This window comes from Salvelinus namaycush, chromosome 15 (assembly GCF_016432855.1).
Source record: "Salvelinus namaycush isolate Seneca chromosome 15, SaNama_1.0, whole genome shotgun sequence".
Lineage (NCBI taxonomy): Eukaryota > Metazoa > Chordata > Actinopteri > Salmoniformes > Salmonidae > Salvelinus > Salvelinus namaycush.
Genome location: NC_052321.1, coordinates 12852053 through 12873329, shown reverse-complemented (window position 1 = coordinate 12873329; position 21277 = coordinate 12852053). Strand labels below are relative to the sequence as shown.

Sequence of the window (21277 nt, the reverse complement as noted above, 5' to 3'; positions counted from 1 at the left end):
TCCAAGTACATTAATACAGTACTGCCATATACACTATGTCTTTTCTTCCTTTTCAATGGTTGCATAAGTCAAAAGGCTGCAACCAAGATTATAAGCAGACCCATAGGATAACCAGGGGTCAGGGCCAGCTTCTTGATACAAACACATGCACTCCTGCCCTTTCTCTGACACCTTCTACTGAAGACGCTCAAGTAGGAGCTTTAGCAGTCAGAGAAATGAAAGCCACGTGTTTTCAAGGAGCAGATAGCTAGCTCTGTGAAGTGAATCTCAGAGGGAAGGGAAAAGTGGAGGGGGTGAAGTGAGGGTGGAAACCCAACCAACCTGCTGCTCCAGTCTTGCCATTGGAGCTGGAGGCCACTGTGTCGTTCTCATACTGCTCCAGAGGGATCTGATTCAGGCTGCTCTCTGGGTCCTCCAGGTAGGCCTTCCCTCCACCACCAGCCGCAATCAGTAGAGGCACCAGCACCCCACCCTCCATCTGGCAGGGGTCACAGTCAAACACAATAGCAGCTTAAAAGGTCCAATGCAGCCATTTTTATCTCAATGTCAAGTTATTTCTGCGTAACAATTAAGTATCTTACTGTGATTGTTTTCAATTAAAATGGTCAAAAAGAAACAAAAATAGCTTCTTAGCAAAGAGCAATTTCTCAAGCAATAATTTTGCTAGGACTGTCTGGAGTGGTCTGAGTGGGTTATTGGCAGAGAGGATTGGAACTGTAATTTATCGCTTGGTGATGTCACTAGGTAGGCAAAAACTCCATCCCACCAAAACAGGCTGAAATTTCAGGCAGTCTTTTCAGAAAGCTCTTACACTAGGGGGCTTTATTTTAACAAACTTAACACAATGGTAAATCTAAGCGCAGGCGGTAGAGCTATAGTTTCAGGAGGGTCTCAGCAAAAATATTTTTGCTATTGTCACCATCACAATTATCAGCACATTTGCTGGCGTTGGTGTGAAAGGGCTGGGTTTTGATGAATAAACAAGTTGTGGGTGTGTCTAGGCTTGGCCCCTCACTGGCCAATCAGAACGTGCTCCATGGTGAAATATTGTATGTGGTTGCTTCAAGTTGTGTATTTATGGTCTTTTATGTACTGCCTTTGTATCAACTCCAGTTCCAATGTTAGTCCATTATAGTTTGTTAAATGGCTTACAGAAACAAAATAAAAAAATGTAGACCTATTTTTGATAAATACATTCACTTCAACCCATTTGCAGTCCATATTGTTCTAAGTAATTGCACGGCTTCAATAGCATTCACACTGATATAGGGGCTAGGCCTACTGTAAATTGCATTATGGCTTAGCATTGACATGTCAAACATTGTCAATAAGCAAGATTACATTTATTATTGATAAGGCCTAAAAAGATAATGAATAATTCGAATCAAATTCTAAACAAAACAACAACTTATTTTAATATTAAAACAAAGCAGACCATGGAGGGTTTTACGCACATTCAAATCTTTTCTCAGTAGCTGGACAAAGATCCTGAATAAATATAAAGGGAGAATGTCCACTCACCGTTATACTGCTCCCAAATAGGCCTATGTTTTATGAACATAGTCAGAACCATCTTACAGATCAGATCGCCTTCACACATCTCCACAAGTAGCATTACAAGCGCCCCATGTACATTGTCACCATAAAACCAGGAAGGTCAATCATTCTAATAAGTTTGGTTGTAATAAAATTGTATGAAAAACAAGCAATCCGTTTTTTTAACAACAACAATAATAAATAAAATGTCAAATGTAATGACATCATAAAATCTCCAGGATAAAAAGACACATTGCTGTTGAACCAGCCTTCGTTATTGTAGGCCTGAGGGAGGGCTTTCGGAAATTAGCACTTTGGATTATGCTTTTAAGGACACACCTTAAATATTTCCAGCCACCCATCTGAGTGCAAGCGAAATGATATTAGACATGTAAATAGCTGAACCTGGCGTTAGGGCTGGAACATGCCAGTGCGCCAGTTTTTAAATTATGAAATTGCAAACTAACGTGCATTTGACACCAGCACCGCCTTAACACCAGCCAAAAATAGAATCCTAAAAGGGCATTGTCATAATTTTCACAATTTCACAGTATTGTTCCAACCTCCTAGTGTGGAAATATATATAAAACACAGGAAAATCAGTCTACCCTCTGTCATAGTCCAGCGTTTCAAAGAGATAAAACTTCTAGATTAAAGGGTTCTTGTCATACAAACCAGTTAACATAAACTCTGACCTCTACTGCTTGTAACACTACATCTGTAGATAAATACCATGATAAATAATATTTTAGAATGGCTTCGGAAGATCTTCTAAGCTCATCCATCGGTTCATATCTAACAGCTACATGTGCTTCCGATGGACACCATCATGGCTTTCATTTTGTGGAGATGAGATAAAGGCAGAGAACAGTTGACTCAAGTTAGGTTAAGAGGAGGGTCTCTTACCTTGTAGATATAGGTGGCTCCTCCGCCTCCCCCTCCTCCTCCTGCCCACTCTTCACCAGTGAACTCATCTTCTATCACCGAGGATTCCCCCAGGCAGATCTTCTGTGTCAGGGGATTTCTCTACAGAGAACATTTGAATGTGGTTAGATCAGAGAGAGAGTGGCTGCAAGTTTGAGATTTTCTTTTCATACCATCAGGAGATAAATACTTCAGGATGGCACCCAAGATAGCAGAAAGTTGAAAGGAAAGTAAATGCTCACTAAAATGAATCGGACATATTTGAACAGCAGGTTATCCGGTAACACTTTATTTGAATAGTCCACCTGTAGACGCTCTATAGACTATTTACAGACTCAGTAACATGTCGACTAACTATCTACTATCTACTGCTCTACAGATGGAAAATCCGGACTATCCAAATAAAGTGTGACTGTTTATCCACCCATAAACTCACCCGAGGTAACCTAACTCTCCCCTCTACGACTCACCCCTGGACAGGCATCCTCCCCCTGATGTCCCACCAGTATATACATGATGTCTCCCTTCTCCAGAGGGAAGATGGCTGAGATGAAGACCCCGTGGGAGCGCTTGTTGTGGTTCTTTGCTCCTTTGCCACCTGCGGCTCCATAGGCTGAGATCCTAAGGATTGCACAGTAAACCATAGAAATGGAATGAATAGAAAATGTGTCTTCATTCAAGTCAATGATGGCATAATGGGTGGACTGGCAGCCGTTTTGAGTGCACCCATGCCAGGAAGTAAAAGCAGGAAGTGTACCCTTCAATCTGTGTTGTGATTTGTTGAATCAACTACTCAAAGGACATTACAAAAAATACATTCCATTGTTTGATCCACATCCTGTTCTTTTCGTATCTTTCAAAGGCACAGCTGTGTGGAGAAATGACGAGAACAGATGCTAGCTTGAGCATCAGCGACAATTCTATCAGCTGAAAGGAGTGACAAAACTGGCGTTATCACTTGTTTGTGCGCAATGTTCCCACCATGCTCTCACACACCTGCTAAACTGCCACGTAGACAGAGGTTGTAATTTCCTATAAAGGCTGAGACCCAACTCTTGTGAGTTGGGCTCTTAAATCTGCGCTGTTGTTGAGTGGATTGTTAACCTGTTTGGGCTGCAGGGGCAGTATTGAGTAGCCGGATAAAAGGTGCCCATTTCAAACGGCCTCGTACTCAATTCTTGCTCGTACAATATGCATATTATTATTACTATTGGATAGAAAACACTCTCTAGTTTCTAAAACCGTTTGAATTATATCTGTGAGTAAAACAGAACTCATTTTGCAGCAAACTTCCTGACAGGAAGTGGAAAATCTGAAATCGATGCTCTCTTCTAGGGCCTGCCTATAAAGGTCCTTGATATTTATTAGAATACATGCACTTCATACGTCTTCCACTAGATGTCGACAGGCAGTGAGAGAAGAAATTGAGTGTATAACTTGATCTGGCCTCGAATAAATGCTCTTTGTATGACGTGTCACCAGTTTCCTGTTTTCTGGAGAGCGCGTGAAGGGACCTGGTTTTGCCTTCTGTACAGCTGTCGTTATAGACGACTAATATCTCCGGCTTTGATTTTATTTGATACATGTGACAATATCATCGTAAAGTATGTTTTTTCAATATAGTTTTATTAGATTATTGAAATTTTTTCGGGACGTTAGGCGTGTTGCGTTGTCTGCGTTTGTTCACGAAGGAGAGCTTAGCGCCACTTTGCTAGCTTTCCGTGCTAATTGACTGGAGAAGAGGACATTCTAAATCCAAACAACGATTGTTCCCGACAAAGGACCCCTTGTACAACATTCTGATGAAAGATCATCAAAAGTAGGACCCATTTTATGATGTTATTTCATATATCTGTCGAACATTTGGGCACGCTCTCGCCATAACGTAAACTGCATATCGTAATGAAGTTATTTTTAGAATTCTAACACGGCGATTGCATTAAGAACTAGTGTATCTATCATTTCCTATACAACATTTATTTTTTAGTTATGTTTATGAATAGTTATTTGGTCAGAATATGTGAGTGCCAGAAAAATATCCGGACGTTGTGGGAAAAAGATGCTACGTTAGCACAATGTATAACCACTGATTTCAGCTCTAAATATGCACATTTTCGAACAAAACATAAGTGGATGTATAACCTGATGTTATAGGACTGTCATCTGATGAAGCTTATCAAGGTTAGTCAAAAATTATATATCTTTTGCTGGTTTGTTACGATCGCTAACCTTTGCTGCTGGGGAATGGCTTGTGTTTCTGGCTATTGTGGTAAGCTAATATAATGCTATATTGTGTTTTCGCTGTAAAACACTTAAGAAATCGGAAATATTGGCTGGAACCACAAGATGCCTGTCTTTCATTTGCTGTACACCATGTATTTTTCAGAAATGTTTTATGATGAGTATTTAGGTATTTGACGTTGGTGTCTGTAATTACTCTGGCTGCTTCGGTGCCATTTCTGACGGTAGCTGTGATGGTAGCTACAATGTAAAACTGATTTATAGCTCAAATATGCACATTTTTCGAACAAAACATAGATTTATTGAATAACATGTTATAAGACTGTCATCTGATGAAGTTGTTTCTTGGTTAGTTTGGTTGGTTCTTGGTTAGTTAGGTTGGCTTTGTGCATGCTACCTGTGCTGTGAAAAATGTCTGTCCTTTTTTGTATTTGGTGGTGAGCTAACATAAATATACGTGGTGTTTTCGCTGTAAAACATTTTAAAAATCGGACATGTTGGCTGGATTCACAAGATGTGTATCTTTCAAATTCTGTATTGGACTTGTTAATGTGTGAAAGTTAAATATTTCTAAAAAATATATTTTGAATTTCGCGCCCTGCACTTGAAGTGGCTGTTGTCATATTGTGTCCGGCTTCGGGCTTGCAGCCATAAGAAGTTAACCAGCTCCAGATTTGCAAATCATCTAATAAAAAGTTGTTGTTTTGAAAAATCTGCCGTCTCTCTTCCTTTTGATTAGAATTTCCACGACAAAAACACATGAGGAGACCACTGAAGGCCATGTTTGGTGTCACGCCCTGTTCTGTTTCACCTGTCCTTGAGATTGTCTCCACCCCCTCCAGGTGTCACTGATTTCCCCCAGTGTATTTAACCCTGTGCCAGTTCGTCTTGTACGTTTTCCAAGTCAACCAGCATTTTTCCCCATTCTCCTGCTTTTTGCTATTCTCCTTTTTCTAGTCCTCCCGGTTTTGACCCTTGCCTGTTTCTGTACCCGCCTGCCTGACCCTTCTGCCTGCCTTGACCACGAGCCTGCTACTCTGTACCTCCTGGACTCTGATCTGGTTTTGTCCTTTTGCCTGTCCACGACCATTCTCTTGCCTACTCCTTCTGGATTTATATACACTGTAAGACCAACTATCTGCCTCCTGTGTCTGCATTTGGGTCTCGCCTTGTGTCATGATAGTACGAACTGGTCATGACAGACCCAGCAGACTTGGACCAGCTCTGCCACGCTGTCTCCCTGCAGGGAGCCACCATTGGGAGACATGAGGAGTTGTTACAGGGCCTTTTGGAAGGGCTCAGATCCTTGACGGAACGCCACGACCATGGGTTAATTAACTTCTCGAGGATAGGGGGCAGCATTCGGAATTTTAGATGAAAAGCGTGCCCAAATTAAACTGCCTGCTACTCATGCCCAGAAGCTAAGATATGCATATTATTAGTAGATTTGGATAGAAAACACTTTTTTTTTGAGGTCACTCTCTTTTCAATGGGATTTCATTGGGAATCCTGATTTCTAAGGGACCTTCTTGCAGTTCCTATCGCTTCCACTGGATGTCAACAGTCTTTAGAAATTGGTTGAGGTTTTTCCTTTGAGAAATTAAGAAGTAGCCATGTTCAGAATGATGCTCGAGGGAAGTGTTCTCTTTGTTAGAGGCGCGTGACCTGAAAGCTAGCTACACTTTGTTTTCCTCCGGTATTGAACACAGATCATCCCGTCTTTAATTTTATCGATTATTTACGTAAAAAAAATACCTAAAGTTGTATTACAAAAGTAGTTTGAAATGTTTGGACAAAGCTTACAGGTAACTTTTGTAGTCATGTTGCGCGAGTTGGAACCAGTGTTTTTCTGGATCAAACGCGCCAAATAAATGGACATTTTGGATATATATCGACGGAATTAATCGAACAAAAGGACCATTTGTGATGTTTATGGGACATATTGGAGTGCCAACAGAAGAAGCTCGTCAAAGGCATGAATTACATCTTTATTTCTGCGTTTTGTGTCGCGCCTGGAGGGTTGAAATATGATGGTCTATGTTTGTTTGCTTGGGTGCTATCCTCAGATAATAGCATTGTTTGCTTTCACCATAAAGCATTTTTGAAATCTGACACGTTGGCTGGATTCACAACAAGTGTAGCTTTAATTTGGTATATTGAATGTGTGATTTCATGAAAGTATTTTTTTTGTTGTAATATATTTGAATTTGGCGCTCTGCATTTTCACTGGATGTTGGCCAGTTGGGACGCTAGCGTCCCACATATCCCAGAGAGGTTAAAGGCTATTATGGAGCAAATCAGGGAGTTAGCTCAGCGGCTGCCTGCCACCTCTGAAAAAAAACAATCACCCAGTAATTTTTTCCCTCTGTGGTGAGTTTGTACAGCCTATCCCGGCTCCCCGAGAACCCCGCTTACCTCCGGAGCGATAATCGGGGAATCCTGGTGCCTGCCGGGGTTTTCTTTCTCAGTGCTCACTTATTTTTGAGTTACAGCCGTCTTCGTTTACTTCAGACCAATCGAAGATAGCGTATATCATTACGCTAATGTCGGAGAGGGCGCTCTCCCCTGGCTACGGCAGTTTGGGAGCAACAATATGCCATTTGTGGTCATCTGGAGGAATTTATGGCAGAGGTGAGAAAGGTATTTGAGTCTCCGGTATCTGGGAGAAAGGCGGCCAGTAAACTGCTTGACTTACGTAAAAACTCCCGTAGTGTGGCAGACTACGCGGTTGATTTTCACACGTTGGCGGCCGAGAGTGCCTGGAATCCGGAGTCTCTTGTCGATACTTTTCTGCATGGATTATCTGAGGATGTAAAGGATGAGCTATCTGCTCGGGAATTGCCGATGGACCTCGACTCTCTTATCGCCCTAACCATCAAAATCAATGGACGCCTAAGGGAACGTAGGAGTGAGAAGAGGTCTGGTCTCGGGCACACTCGTGCACCCGCTATGGCTCGTTCACCTTTGAGGCAATCCGGAAGTTTCTAAAGGCAGCTTTTCTGAGAGGATTCGAAGCCCCCCTTTTTTGTGCTTGTGCTGTGGGGAGACCAATCTAAGTCTCTCCGAGTGCTCATTGACTCTGGGGCTGATGAAAGTTTTATGGATGCCGCTATTGCTTCGGAGCTTGGTATTCCCACTCAGCCTCTCTCTGTTACCATGGATGCTAGGGCACTGGATGGCCGCTCTATAGGGGAAGTCACTCATAGTACTGTGCCCGTTCAATTACGGGTTTCTGGTAACCACAGTGAGACCATACAGTTCCTCCTCATTGCATCTCCCCACGTTTCAGTCGTTTTGGGATTTTCCTGGCTACAAAAGCACAATCCGGTGATTGACTGGACCACAAGCTCCATCCTGAGGTGGAGCCCATTTTGCCATTCCCACTTCCTTCAAGCAGCACAGCCTTCCCCAAGTCAACTTCATCAGGAAGTTAGCAAGACTGTGGATGTCTCTGCTATTCCCACTGAATACCATGATCTCCTAGAAGTGTTCAGTAAGGCACAGGCTACTTCCCTTCCCCCGCACTGTCCTTATGACTGTGCCATTGATCTTCTCCCAGGCACTACACCACCTCGGGGTCGGTTGTATTCTCTGTCCGGACCAGAGACCAAAGCTAATGGAGGAGTACCTAGGAGTTTCTGGCCACTGGGGCCGTCCGTCCGTCTGCATCTCCGGCTGGCGCAGGTTTTTCTTTGTGGAAAAGAAGGACAAGACCCTGCGTCCGTGCATTGACTATCAGGGACTTAATGACATTACGGTAAAAAAATCGTTATCCCCTACCTCTCCTCTCCTCGACATTTGAACCTCTCCAGGGAGCCACCATATTTTCCACGTTGGACCTTCGGAATGCCTACCAACTGGTTCAGATACATGAGGGGGATGAGTGGAAGACAGCCTTCAACACAGCCAGTGGACATTATGAGTACCAGGTCATGCCATTTGGACTCACAAATGCCCCCGCTGTTTTCCAGGCTTTGGTCAATGATGTGCTCCGGGACATGCTAAACCGTTTTGTGTTCGTTTACCTTGACGACATCCTGTTTTTTTCCCGATCTGCCCAAGAACATGTACTTCATGTCAGACAGGTTCTTCAGCGCCTCCTGGAGAAGCAATTGTTTGTGAAAGCCGAGAAGTGTGAGTTCCACCACTCTACTATCACCTTTCGGGGATATGTCATTGTTGAGGGCAATGTTCAGATGGATCCTAGAAAGGTGAAAGCAGTGGTGGATTGGCCTCAACCAACATCCAGGGTGCAGTTGCAACGGTTTCTTGGTTTTGCTAACTTCTACCGCCGTTTCATTCAGGATCACAGCACCCCTCTCGGCACTCACCTCTCCCAAGGTACCGTTCAAATGGTCTCCAGCTGTCGACAAAGCCTTTGTGGACCTGAAGCACCGGTTCACATCAGCTCCCATCCTCATTCATCCGGATCCCTCGCGTCAATTTGTGGTGGAAGTTGATGCTTCGGATGTTGGAGTGGGGGCCATCCTGTCCCAGCGATCTGCCCAGGATCAAAAGCTTCATCCCTGTGCCTTCCTGTCCCATTGTCTCAATCCTGCAGAGAGGAACTACAATGTACACAATCGAGAACTCCTGGCGGTTAAAATGGCGTTGGAAGAGTGAAGGCACTGGCTGGAAGGAGCAGAACAGCCATTCTTGGTCTGGACCGACCATAAAAACTTGGAATACCTCCGTACAGCCAAGCGCCTCAACTCCAGGCAGGCCCGGTGGGTGCTCTTGTTTACCAGATTCAACTTCACCATTTCCTGCCGCCCAGGGTCAAAGAATGTGAAGCCTGACGCTCTCTCCCGCCTATACAGTTCCTCTGCCACACCCTCGACCTCCGAAACCGTTCTCCCTACCTCATGCCTTGCTGCCACTGTGGATTAGGGTATTGAGAACCTGGTTCGCGAGGCGCAACGCTCCCAGCCTGGACCTAAAGGGGGCCCGGCTAACCGGCTGCTTGTCCCTAACCCAGTCCGGTCCCGGGTCCTGGAATGGGCTCATTCCTAAAGGCTGACCTGTCATCAAGAGTCCTGTCGTACACTAGCCTTCCTCCGACAACGGTTCTGGTGGCCCACAATAGTTTCTGACGTCTCTGCCTTCGTGCACAGTGTGTTCTCAGAATAAGACTCCACGGCAAGCTCCTTCTGGCCTCCTTCTGGCCACTACCGGTCCCTCATCGTCCCTGGTCTCATATATCTCTGGACTTTGTCACTGGGCTCCTTCCGTCTGATGGCAACACTGTCATTCTGGCGGTAGTCGATCGGTTCTCCAAGGCCGCCCATTTCATCCCTCTCCCCAAACTACCTTCTGCCAAGGAGACGGCCCAGCTTAGGGTGCGGCATGTCTTCCGGATCCATGGACTCCTGGTAGACATGGTCTACAATCGGGGTCCTCAGTTTTTGTCTCAGTTCTGGAAGGCATTCTGCACCCTTATTGGGTCGTCGACCAGCCTGTCATTGGGATTCCAACCTCAAACCAACGGTCAGTCGGAGCGAGCCAACCAAGATCTGGAAACAACCTTGAGATGCCTGGTCTCAACCAAACTCACTACCTGGAGCTGTCAACTGGTCTGGGTGGAGTATGCCCGGAACACCCTTCCCTGTTCGGCCAAGGGACTCTCCCCTTTGGAGTGCTCCATGGGGTATCAGCCTCCACTCTTCCCAGAACAAGAGCAGGAGGTCAGCGTACCCTCGGCCCAGATGTTTGTCCGCCACTGTCGACGTACCAGGAGAAGAGCCAGGGCGGCTATTCTCATGACCAACTCCAGGTATCGTCAACAAGCGGACCGTGGCCGGACTCCAGCTCCCCGCTACCGCACTGGGCAGAGGGTATGGCTTTCCACTCGGGACCTGCCCCTGCGGGTAGAGTCCCGCGAACTGTCTCCCCGGTTCATTGGTCCTTTTCCCATCTCCATCTCCTGCTGTCCATCTTGTGTTACCCCGTACCCTTCGTATCCACCCTACTTTCCATGTGTCCAGAATTAAACCTGTGTCTCCTGTCCTTTGTCTTCTGTTTCCAGGCCCATCCCCCCGGGTAATTGATGGCCAGTGTATACGGTGAGATGACTCCTGAAGGTTCGACCACGGGGCAGGGGTTTCCAGTACCTGGTTGACTGGGAGGGTTATGGCCCGGAGGAGAGGTGCTGGGTTCCTGCTAAAGATATCTTGAACCCAGCCCTCATCGCCGATTTCCACCGCCGACACCCCGGGCAGCCAGGTATGCGTCCAGGTAGGACGCAAGCTGGGCGTCCCTAGGGGGGAAGGGGGGTACTATCACACCCTGACTGCCATTTTCACCCCTTTCTGGAACTTTGAGGGTTTATGACTAAGCCACTCTAATAATTTAAGATCTCTCTGGTGCCCCCCCCCCTCCCCAGACAGGATATGAACACGTCATAAACCATCTAAAAAATTACAGGAAATTAGCTGTAAAATTGCTACATTTTCTCTGTGTGGAATAGCAGGAAATGTTCTTTAAAAATGCAAATTCTCTCAGCCTCTCAGAAACTGTGGTACACCACTGGTTAAAAGGGGCAAGGATAGGCAATGAGAAGATATGGGGAGCTTCTTTATTAGCATTGGTGTCTAACTGGAATTAATGGCAGCCATAACCAGACTAATTGGAATTAATAGCAGTAGGGGCATAATCCTGATTTTACTTATGCAGATAAATAAGACAAAGGCATGGGAAATATCAGAAATGTTGTAATATAATTATTACCAACCTTAAATATTGTAATATAATCATAAATACTGTTTATACAGGTTTTATACCAATTTTCTGTATAAATAGCCTGGATCCCGAGCGGCACAGGCACACTGCATCTCAGTGCAAGAGGCGTCACTATAGTACCTGGTTTGAATCCAGGTATCACATCCTGCCGTGATTGGGAGTCCCATAGGGCGGCGCACAATTGGCCCAGCATCGTTGGGGTTTGGCCTGAGTAGGCTGTCATTGTAAATAAGAATTTGTTCTTAACTGGCTTCCTAGTTAAATAAAGGTTAAATAAAAAATTAAATAAATATATGTAAACAGAGCATGAATGAACATTTATGCAATCATTCCCCTAAAACTGTCTCGCTAGCTAGCTAACAAACATACAGAGCAGATAAATTCTTCAAATTAATTATTTAACACAATATCTTATCACTTGACTGGCAAACCATAGTTTACCAATTTCTTCACGCATCGCAGCGACAGAAACAAACATCTCTCTGGTAAGAAGAAGGGCGGGGGTGTATGCCTTATGATTAACGAGTTGTGGTGTGATCATTACAACATACAGGAACTCAAGTCATTTTGTTCACCTGACCTAGAATTCCTTACAATCAAATGCCAACCTCATTATCTACCAAGATAATTATCTTAGATTATAATCACAGCCGTGTAAACCCCCCCCCCCCCCCCCCCCCAAGCAGACACCTCAATGGCCCTGAAAGAACTTCATTGGACTCTATGTAAACTGGAAACCATTTATCCTGAGGCTGCATTTATTTTAGCTGGGGATTTTAACAAAGCTAATCTGAAAAAAAGGCTCCCTAAATTTTATCAGCATATCGAATGCGTGACCCGGGCTGGCAGCATTCTGGATCATTGCTACTCTAACGTCCGTGACGCATACAAAGCCCTCCCTCGCACTCCTTTCGGCAAATCTGACCACAATTCCATGTTGTTGCTCCCAGCCTATAGACAGAAACTAAAACAGAAAACGCCCGGGCTCAGGTCTTTTCAACGCTGGTCCGACAAATCGGATTCCACGTTTCAAGATTGCTTTGATCATGTGGACTGGGATATGTTCCAGATAGCCTCAGACAACAACATTGATGTATACGCTGATTCGGTGAGCGAGTTTATTAGCAAGTGCATTGGTGATGTTGTACCCACAGTATCTATTAAAACCTTCCCCAACCAGAAACCATGGGTTGATGGCAGCATTCGCGCAAAACTGAAAGTGCGAACGACTGCTTTTAATCATGGCAAGGCGACCGGAAACATGACCGAATACAAACAGTGTAGCTATTCCCTCTGCAAGGCGATCAAACAAGCTAAGCGTCAGTATAGAGACAAACTGGAGTCGCAATTCAACAGCTCAAGACACAAGACGTATGTGGCAGGGTCTACAGTCAATCATGGATTACAAAAAGAAAACAAGCCCCGTCGCAGACACGGAAGTCTTGCTCCCAGAAAAATTATACAACTTCTTTGCTCGCTTTGAGGAAAATACAGTGCCACTGACACGGCTCGCAACTAAAACCTGCGGGCTCTCGTTCACCGCGGCCAACGTGAGTAAAACATTTAAACGTGTTAACCCTCGCAAGGCTGCGGCCCAGATGGCATCCCCAGCCGCGTCCTCAGAGCATGCGCAGACCAGCTGGCTGGTGTGTTTACGGATATATTCAATCAATCCCTATCCCAGTCTGCTGTTCCCACATGCTTCAAGAGAGCCACCATTGTTCCTGTTGCTAAGGTAACTGAGCTAAACAATTATTGCTCCGTAGCACTCACTTCCATCATCATGAAGTGCTTTGAGAGACTAGTCAAGGATCATATCACCTCCACCCTACCTGACGCCCTAGACCCACTCCAATTTGCTTACCTCCCCAATAGGTCCACAGATGACGCAATCACAATCACACCGCACACTGCCCTAACCCATCTGGACAAGAGGAATACCTATGTAAGAAAGCTGTACATCGATTACAGCTCAGCATTTAACACCATAGTACCCTCCAAACTCATCATTAAGCTCAAGACCCTGGGTCTCAACCCTGCCCTGTGCAACTGGGTCTTGTACTTTCTGACGGGCCGCCCCCAGGTGGTGAGGGTAGGAAACAACATCTCCACCCCGCTGATCCTCAACACTGGGGTTCCACAAGGGTGCGTTCTCAGCCCTCTCCTGTACTCCCTGTTCACCCATGACTGCGTGGCCATGCACCCCTCCAACTCAATCATCAAGTTTGCAGACAACAATACAGTGGTAGGCTTGATTACCAACAACGACGAGACGGCCTACAGGGAGGAGGTGAGTGCCATCGGAGTGTGGTGTCAGGATAATAACCTCACACTCACACTCAACGTCAACAAAACAAAGCAGATGATCGTGGACTTCAGGAAATAGCAGAGGGAGCACCCCCCTATCCACATTGATGGGACAGTAGTGGAGAAGGTGGAAAGTTTAAGTTCCTCGGCGTACACATCACAGACAAACTGAAATGGTCCACCCACACAGACAACGTGGTGAAGAAGGCGCAGCAGGCGCAGCAGCGCTCGGGTGGAGACTGAAGAAATTTGACTTGTCACCAAAACACACAAACTTTTACAGATGCACAATCGAGAGCATCCTGTCGGGCTGTATCACCGCCTGGTACGGCAACTGCTCTGCCCACAATCGTAAGGCTCTCCAGAGGGTAGTGAGGTCTGCACAACGCATCACCGGGGGCAAACTACCTGCCCTCCAGGACACCTACAGCACACGATGTCACAGGAAGGCCAAAAACAACCACCCGAGCCACTGCCTGTTCACCCCGCTAGCATCCAGAAGGTGAGGTCAGTACAGATGCATCAAAGCTGGGACCGAGAGACTGAAAAACAGCTTCTATCTCAAAGCCATCAGACTGTTAAACAGCCATCACTAACATTGAGTGGCTGCTGCCAACATACTGACTCAATCTCTAGCCACTTTAATAATTAAAAATTGGATGTAATAAATGTATCACTAGTCACTTTAAACAATGCCATTTTATATAATCTTTACATACCCTACATTACTCATCTCATATGTATATACTGTACTCTATACCATCTACTATGTCGCACGGCCATCGCTCATCCATATATTTTTATGTACATATTCTTATTAATTCCTTTACAATTGTGTGTATAAGGCAGTTGTTGTGAAATTGTTAGATTACTTGTTAGATATTACTGCACGGTCGGAACTAGAAGCACAAGCATTTCGCTACACTCGCATTAACATCTGCTAACCATGTGTATGTGAACAATACAATTTGATTTGATATGGTTTAGTCTAGTGCAAAAGTGCTCTGATTGCAAAAACAGTTGTTGCCTGTAGCGTTCATGTTTCTACAACATTAGAAGAACATATCAAAACTTGCACCCACATGTATCTGTTGGTGGCTGGTACCCTCCAGGTCTGCACTCCTTTGAACGGGCCGTCCTTACCAACAGTGACATTGAAGTTGGTGTTGCGGTACGCGCTGTCACACTGGGCCTGGGTGGGGCCTCGGGGGCCACTGGCCCCACAGGATGTGAACCACCAGGTCATCAGGGACACCTCTGAAGAGAGGAGATAGACACGTCAGTCAACAAACAAACTCCCTGTGTTGCACAGAAAGAAGACAAACAGACATATGGTAGAACAGCTGCTGAGGAAATCAAAGGAAATTGCATTAATGGAAGCACCTTGTTTATTATGAAAAATGGAAAATCGAACTGCAAAGGCCATTGGTGATAGAAATGCTAAATATATTCCATTGGAACAGCTGGTAGTGTACCTGAGGCAGAGGGCTCTGGGAGGGGGCTGAGGAAATCTAGCTCACTGATGGAGTCCATTTCATGGAAGAATCTGTGTCCGAGCAGCAGGGAGTTGAGATCTGAGAGGAGGGAGACAGACACATTCATCGCTACAAAACATTCTCTTTCATACATTTTCCATTAATCATGGTCAATTCAAAGACAGACAGAGATAGAATTTAGAGTGTAGATTTGGTTTTGGAAGCAGCTTAAGGTCCACAACTTAGTAGATAAAAATACATACACTAAGAAAAAAAGGTTATATCTAGAGGCTAAAAGGGCTCTTTGGCTGTCCACATAGGAGAAACCTTTGAAGAACCCTTTTTGGTTCCAGGTAGAACCCGTTTGGTTCCAGGTAGAACCCTTTTGGTTCCAGGTAGAACCCTTTCCAAAGGGTTCTGCCTGGAACCAAAAATGGTTCTGCCTGGGACCAAAAATGTTTCTACCTGGAACCAAAAAGGGTTCTCCTATGGGGACAGTCGAAAAACCTTTTCTAAGCATGTATGAGCTGCAGGGTGACAGACAGACAGACATACAATACAAAAAAGAAAATAAATAAAGTAACAAATAATTAAAGAGCAGCAGTAAAATAACAATAGCCGGGCTATATACAGGGTAAACCGGTACAGAGTCAACGTGCAGGGGGCACCGGTTAGTCGGTTAGTCGAGGTAATTGAGGTAATATATACATATAGTAGAGTTATTAAAGTGACTTAAGCATAGATAATAACAGACAGTAGCAGCAGCATAAAAGAGGGGGGGGCAAGTAGTCTAGGTAGCCATTTGATTAAATGTTCAGGAGTCTTACGGCTTGGGGGTAGAAGCTGTTAGAAGCCTCTTGGACCTAGACTTGGTGCTCTGGTACCGCTTGCCGTGCGGTAGCAGAGAGAGCAGGCTATGACTAGGGTGGCTGGAGTCTTTGACAATTTTTTGGGCCTTCCTCTGACACCGCCTGGTATAGAGATCCTGGATGGCAGGAAGCTTGGCCCCAGTGATGTACTGGGCCATACACACTACCCTCTGCAGTGCCTTGCGGTCGGAGGCCGAGCAGTTGCCATACCAGGCAGTGATGCAACCAGTCAGGATGCTCTCGATTGTGCAGCTGTAGAACCTTTTAAGGATCTGAGGACCCGTGCCAAATCTTTTCAGTCTCCTGAGGGGGAATAGGTTTTGTCGTGCCCTCTTCACTACTGTCTTGGTGTGCTCGGGCCATGTTAGTTTGTTGGTGATGTGGACACCAAGGAACTTGAAGCTCTCAACCTGCTCCACTACAGCCCCGTCGATGAGAATGGGGGCGTGCTCGGTCCTCCTTTTCCTGTATTCTAATATCATCTCCTTAGTCTTGATCTCTATGAAAGAGACCCCTTTCTAATTTTATTTATATACTGTACATTTTTCATTTTTCCCCATTTTCTCCCCAATTTTGTGATATCAAATTTGTAGTTATGATCTTGTCTCATTGCTGCAACTCCCCAACGGTCTCGGGAGAGGGGAAGGTCGAGACATGCATCCTTAAAACATGACCCGCCAAGCCATGCTGCTTCTTAACACACTGCTTGGTTAACATAGGCAAATTACAGTTGGCCCAGAACAGAGCAGAACGTCTGACCCTTAAATGTACACGGAGGGCTAATATCAACAACATGCTTATCAATCTCTCTTGGCTCAAAGTATAGGAAATATTGACTGCATCTCTACTGGTCTATTTGAGAGGTATTGAAAAAAAGTACTGAGCTGTCTGTTTAACCGGTTAACACACAGCTCAGACACTCATATATACCCAACAAGACAAGCCACCAGAAAGGTCTCTACACAGTCCCCAAGTCCAGAATAAAGGCTAGGAAACACACAGTACTATTTAGAGCCATAAGTACATGGAACTCGTCCACCTCTGGTAACTCAAGCTAGCCGTAAAATCAGATAAAAAAACAGATAATACAACAACTCAAGGCACAACGCGGACTGTGAAGAGACACGCAGTCTAAAACATAAACTCTACACACACCCACACATTATTCTTAGTAATGTAATGTAGTATTGTAATGTAATAACAGAGCAATGTACATTTGTAAAATGCACAATGTTTTGTATGACACAATGTTTTATGTCTGTTTGGACCAGGAAGAGTAGCTGCTGCCTTGGCAACAGCTAATGGGGATCCTAATAAAATACTTAAACACAAACCCAGAAGTCAGCCATATCAATGTGTTGGAGGAAACACCATCTGACTGACAACGCTAGAGCGCAATGAGCCAAGGAAAGCCCTGCCAGCCAAACCCTCCCCTAACCCAAACGGTGCTGTGCCAATTGTGCACCATCCTTCGGGGCTCCCGATCACAGCCGGCTTTGACAGAGTCAGGGATCGAACCCCAGGCTGTAGTGATGCTACCCCAGGCTGTAGTGATGCCTTAGACTGCTGTGCTACTCAGGAGGCCAAAAGAGGCCCCTCTCAATCAGTAAATGTAACCTTAAAATATTTAGGGAGTTTTACCTGAGAAATTATTTAATGATGTGTTTGGAGCCCTCCATATAGTCGCTCACTGTACTCGAGCCATACAGTATGTTATAGTATCTACATTGAGACCTGACTGTTTGTGTTGTGTACAGATTGTGTTGCATGGAGGGCTACCTGTGTCAAAGCATGCTGCCCCCAGGGTGATGTCATCTAGGGCGATGTCAGCATTGGAGCCTGGTCCCCACAGAGCCTTCACCTTGAGGTGGAACCTGGGGGAACACACATCACAATGAATGGAAAGAAACACAGTATGGCATTAAATCTAGATTTCACATTAGTTTTTGTTTTATTAAAATACCCTAAATTTTTTCACATTCTTTCACAGTAATCATTTATCAAACTACAATCACTCAAGAAACTCTAACTCTGAACTTTATGTACTGTAATGTTATGTGTTGACACCTCAGGTCAGTAATTACGCAGTACATTAGGGCACCATACCCACTGAGGAGGGCAGGTAGCTGTAGAGTGATGTCCTGCCAGTGATCTTTCCACTGTCCAGACCTCTCCCACACCAACCGGGACGTGGTAGTACTATTTTCCTCTAGTGACAACAGCACGGTGCCATTAAACTCCCCATAGAGATACAGGGAGAAATGCAACTGCAGACAGAGACATCCAGAAAGGATGTGAATTAGTGAATTTCATGACATATTTTTTGAAGACTTTAACATGACTTAAAACTATATGACGTTTGATATTCTGTGTGTAGTACCAGATGACTGCTCTCTGTTATGATAGACCAGCTGTCTGGGGGGGAAATCGGATTAATTACAAAAAATGCAAATCAATAGACATGCCTTGGCTATGGTTGGTTGATTCTGGCATCTTTTGAGGGTGTTTCTAAAACTCCCTTCATGAGGATGTCTAGAACTCATCAGTGAACATGTTGTTGGAAGGAGAGATTGTCTCATCAGTAAGGAAGCCATTGGGTGGCTGGATAGATATGTCCATTTACGCCTCTCACCTGACAGGCTGTCGTAGAGACTGGTTGGGGGAAGGAGTAACTCCGGACAGACACCTCATGACTGGAACTCCTCCTTCTCAGGGCCAGGAACAGGAAGTGCCCTGAGGGAAAAGACAATAACCACAACACAGAGTGGAGCTGACACTGATGTAGTGCACCAGTCAACAGGGCATGACTGATAGAGCTCTGAAGAAAACAGTCTTTCAGTCCTCATCTCAAAAACAATACATTTTGCCTTGGCGCAGTGCAAGTCGATTTGGACTGAAACCAATTGGAGCTATAAACTGAAATGCAGAAAATGAATGGAAATCATCTCAGCAGCAATAGAACATGTTTTACATTACACACCATGCTGCTGGGCTTCATGATACTCAAGTGTTATAACTGATTGTAAATCATCGACAAACTGTTCAAAGGAATGTAATTCCATTCAGTGATAACCCAATAGGGAATTCCTCCTTTAGGTCTACAAAGCCTTTAGATTCCAAATGTTTTGAAAACTTGATTTGGAATGAAAATCAAATCAAATTGTATTAGTCACATGCGCCTGTAGTCCACAATCATCTCCTTTGTCTTGATCACGTTGAGGGAGAGGTTGTTGTCCTGACACCACATGGCCAGGTCTCTGACCTCCTCCATATAGGCTGTCTCGTCGTTGTCGGTGATCAGGCCTACCACTGTTGTGTCATCGGAAAACTTAATGATGGTGTTGGAGTTGTGCCTGGCTGTGCAGTCATGAGTGAACAGGGAGTACAGGACGGGACTGAGCACGTACCCCTGAGGGACCCTTGTGTTGAGGATCAGCATGGCGGATGTGTTGTTACCACCTGGGGGTGGCCCGTCAGGGAGTCCAGGATCCAGTTGCAGAGGGAGGTGTTTAGTCCCAGGGTCCTTAGCTTAGTGATGAGCTTTGAGGGCACTATGGTGTTGAACGCTGAGCTGTAGTCAATGAATAGCATTCTCACATAGGTGTTCCTTTTGTCCAGGTGGGAAAGGGCAGTGTGGAGTGCGATGGAGATTGCATCATCTGTGGATCTGTTAGGGCGGTATGCAAAATGGAGTGGGTCTAGGGTTTCTGGGATAATGGTGTTGATGTCAGCATGACCAGCCTTTCAAAGCACTTCATGGCTACAGACGTGAGTGCTACGGGTCAGTAGTCATTTAGGCAGGTTACCTTAGTGTTCTTGGGCATAGAGACTATTGTGGTCTGCTTAAAACATTTTTATTTATTTATTTAACCAGGAAGGGCTCATTGAGATTTAAAATCTCTTTTTCAAGAGCGTCCTGGCCAAGATAGGCAGCACCAAGTCATTACAAAAATTACAGACAACATGAAAAACTACAAGTAATCTAGTAAAAACTATTGAATTCACAAGAGTATAACAATATCAAAAACAGCAAATTAAAAACATTGACAGGTCAGGGAATCAGCCTCAAAATCCTTCATCAGTGATTTAAAAACACCAATCGGGACAAGTTCTTCCAGTTTAAAATTATTTTGTAAGGTGTTCCAAGACGATGGCGCAGAGTACATAAAATACCTTTTACCAAATTCAGTTCGGACATTTGGAACAGTTAGCAGGATAAAGTCTAGCGAACGAAGAGAGTACCCACCACATTTCTGAACAATAAAAATGCCCAAATAAAAAGGTAGTAAACCCAAAATGGCTTTGTAAATAAAAGTATACCAGTGACTGAGCCTACGAGTGACTAGAGAAGGCCAGCCAACCCTGGTATACAAAGTGCAGTGGTGCGTAAGGGTTTTGCAGTTTAAAATAAATCTCAAAGTGCCATGGTAAAGAGTGTCAACATGTTGGTATTACAGACACGGACAGGGAGAGGTTGAAAATATCAGTGAAGACACTTGCCAGTTAGTCAGTGCATGCTCGCAGTACACGTCCTGGTAATCTGCCTTGTGAATGTTGACCTGTTTAAAAGGTCTTACTCACATCGTCTACGGAGAGCGCGATCACACAGTCTTCCGGAACAGTTGGTGCTTGCCTCGAAGCGAGCATAGAAGTAGTTTAGCTTGTCTGGTAGGCTCACGTCACTGGGTAGCTCTCTACTGTGCTTCCCTTTGTAGTCTGTAATGGTTTGCAAGCCCTGCCACATCCGACGAGCGTCAGAGCCGGTGTAGTATGATTCGATCTTAGTCCTGTATTGATGCTTTGCCTGTTTGATGGTTTGTCAGAGGGCATAGCATGATTTCTTATAAGCTTTCGGGTTAGAGTCCCGCTCCTTGAAAAAGGCAGCTCTAGCCTTTAGCTCAGTGCGGATGTTGCCTGTAATCGATAGCTTCTGGTTGGCGTATGTACATACGGCCACTGTGGGATCGACATCATCGATGCACTTATTGATGAAGCCAATGACTGATGTGGTGTATTCCTCTGAGGAATCCCGGAACATATTTCAGTCTGTGCTAGCAAAACAGTACTGTAACTTGATCGAGTCACTGGTGCTTCCTGCTTTAATTTTAGCTTGTAAGCAGGAATCCAGAGGATAGAATTATGCTCAGATTTCCCAAATGGAGGACGAGGGAGAGCTTGGTATGCGTC

At 44.9% G+C, this 21277-nt stretch overlaps 1 protein-coding gene across 1 annotated transcript in view; it reads right to left on the bottom strand.

Moving 5' to 3' along the window:
• LOC120059768 (ALK tyrosine kinase receptor-like) overlaps nucleotides 1–21277 on the bottom strand; it is a 120240-nt gene that overhangs the window by 15311 nt on the left and 83652 nt on the right. Inside the window, exons 11-18 of the mRNA XM_039008821.1 lie at nucleotides 18723–18823; nucleotides 18197–18357; nucleotides 17870–17964; nucleotides 15222–15320; nucleotides 14829–15003; nucleotides 2931–3081; nucleotides 2443–2562; nucleotides 322–478 (exon numbers count right to left, since the gene is read on the bottom strand). Of these exons, the coding sequence (XP_038864749.1) occupies nucleotides 322–478; nucleotides 2443–2562; nucleotides 2931–3081; nucleotides 14829–15003; nucleotides 15222–15320; nucleotides 17870–17964; nucleotides 18197–18357; nucleotides 18723–18823 (1059 nt within the window). The remainder of the gene's footprint in view (nucleotides 1–321; nucleotides 479–2442; nucleotides 2563–2930; nucleotides 3082–14828; nucleotides 15004–15221; nucleotides 15321–17869; nucleotides 17965–18196; nucleotides 18358–18722; nucleotides 18824–21277) is intronic.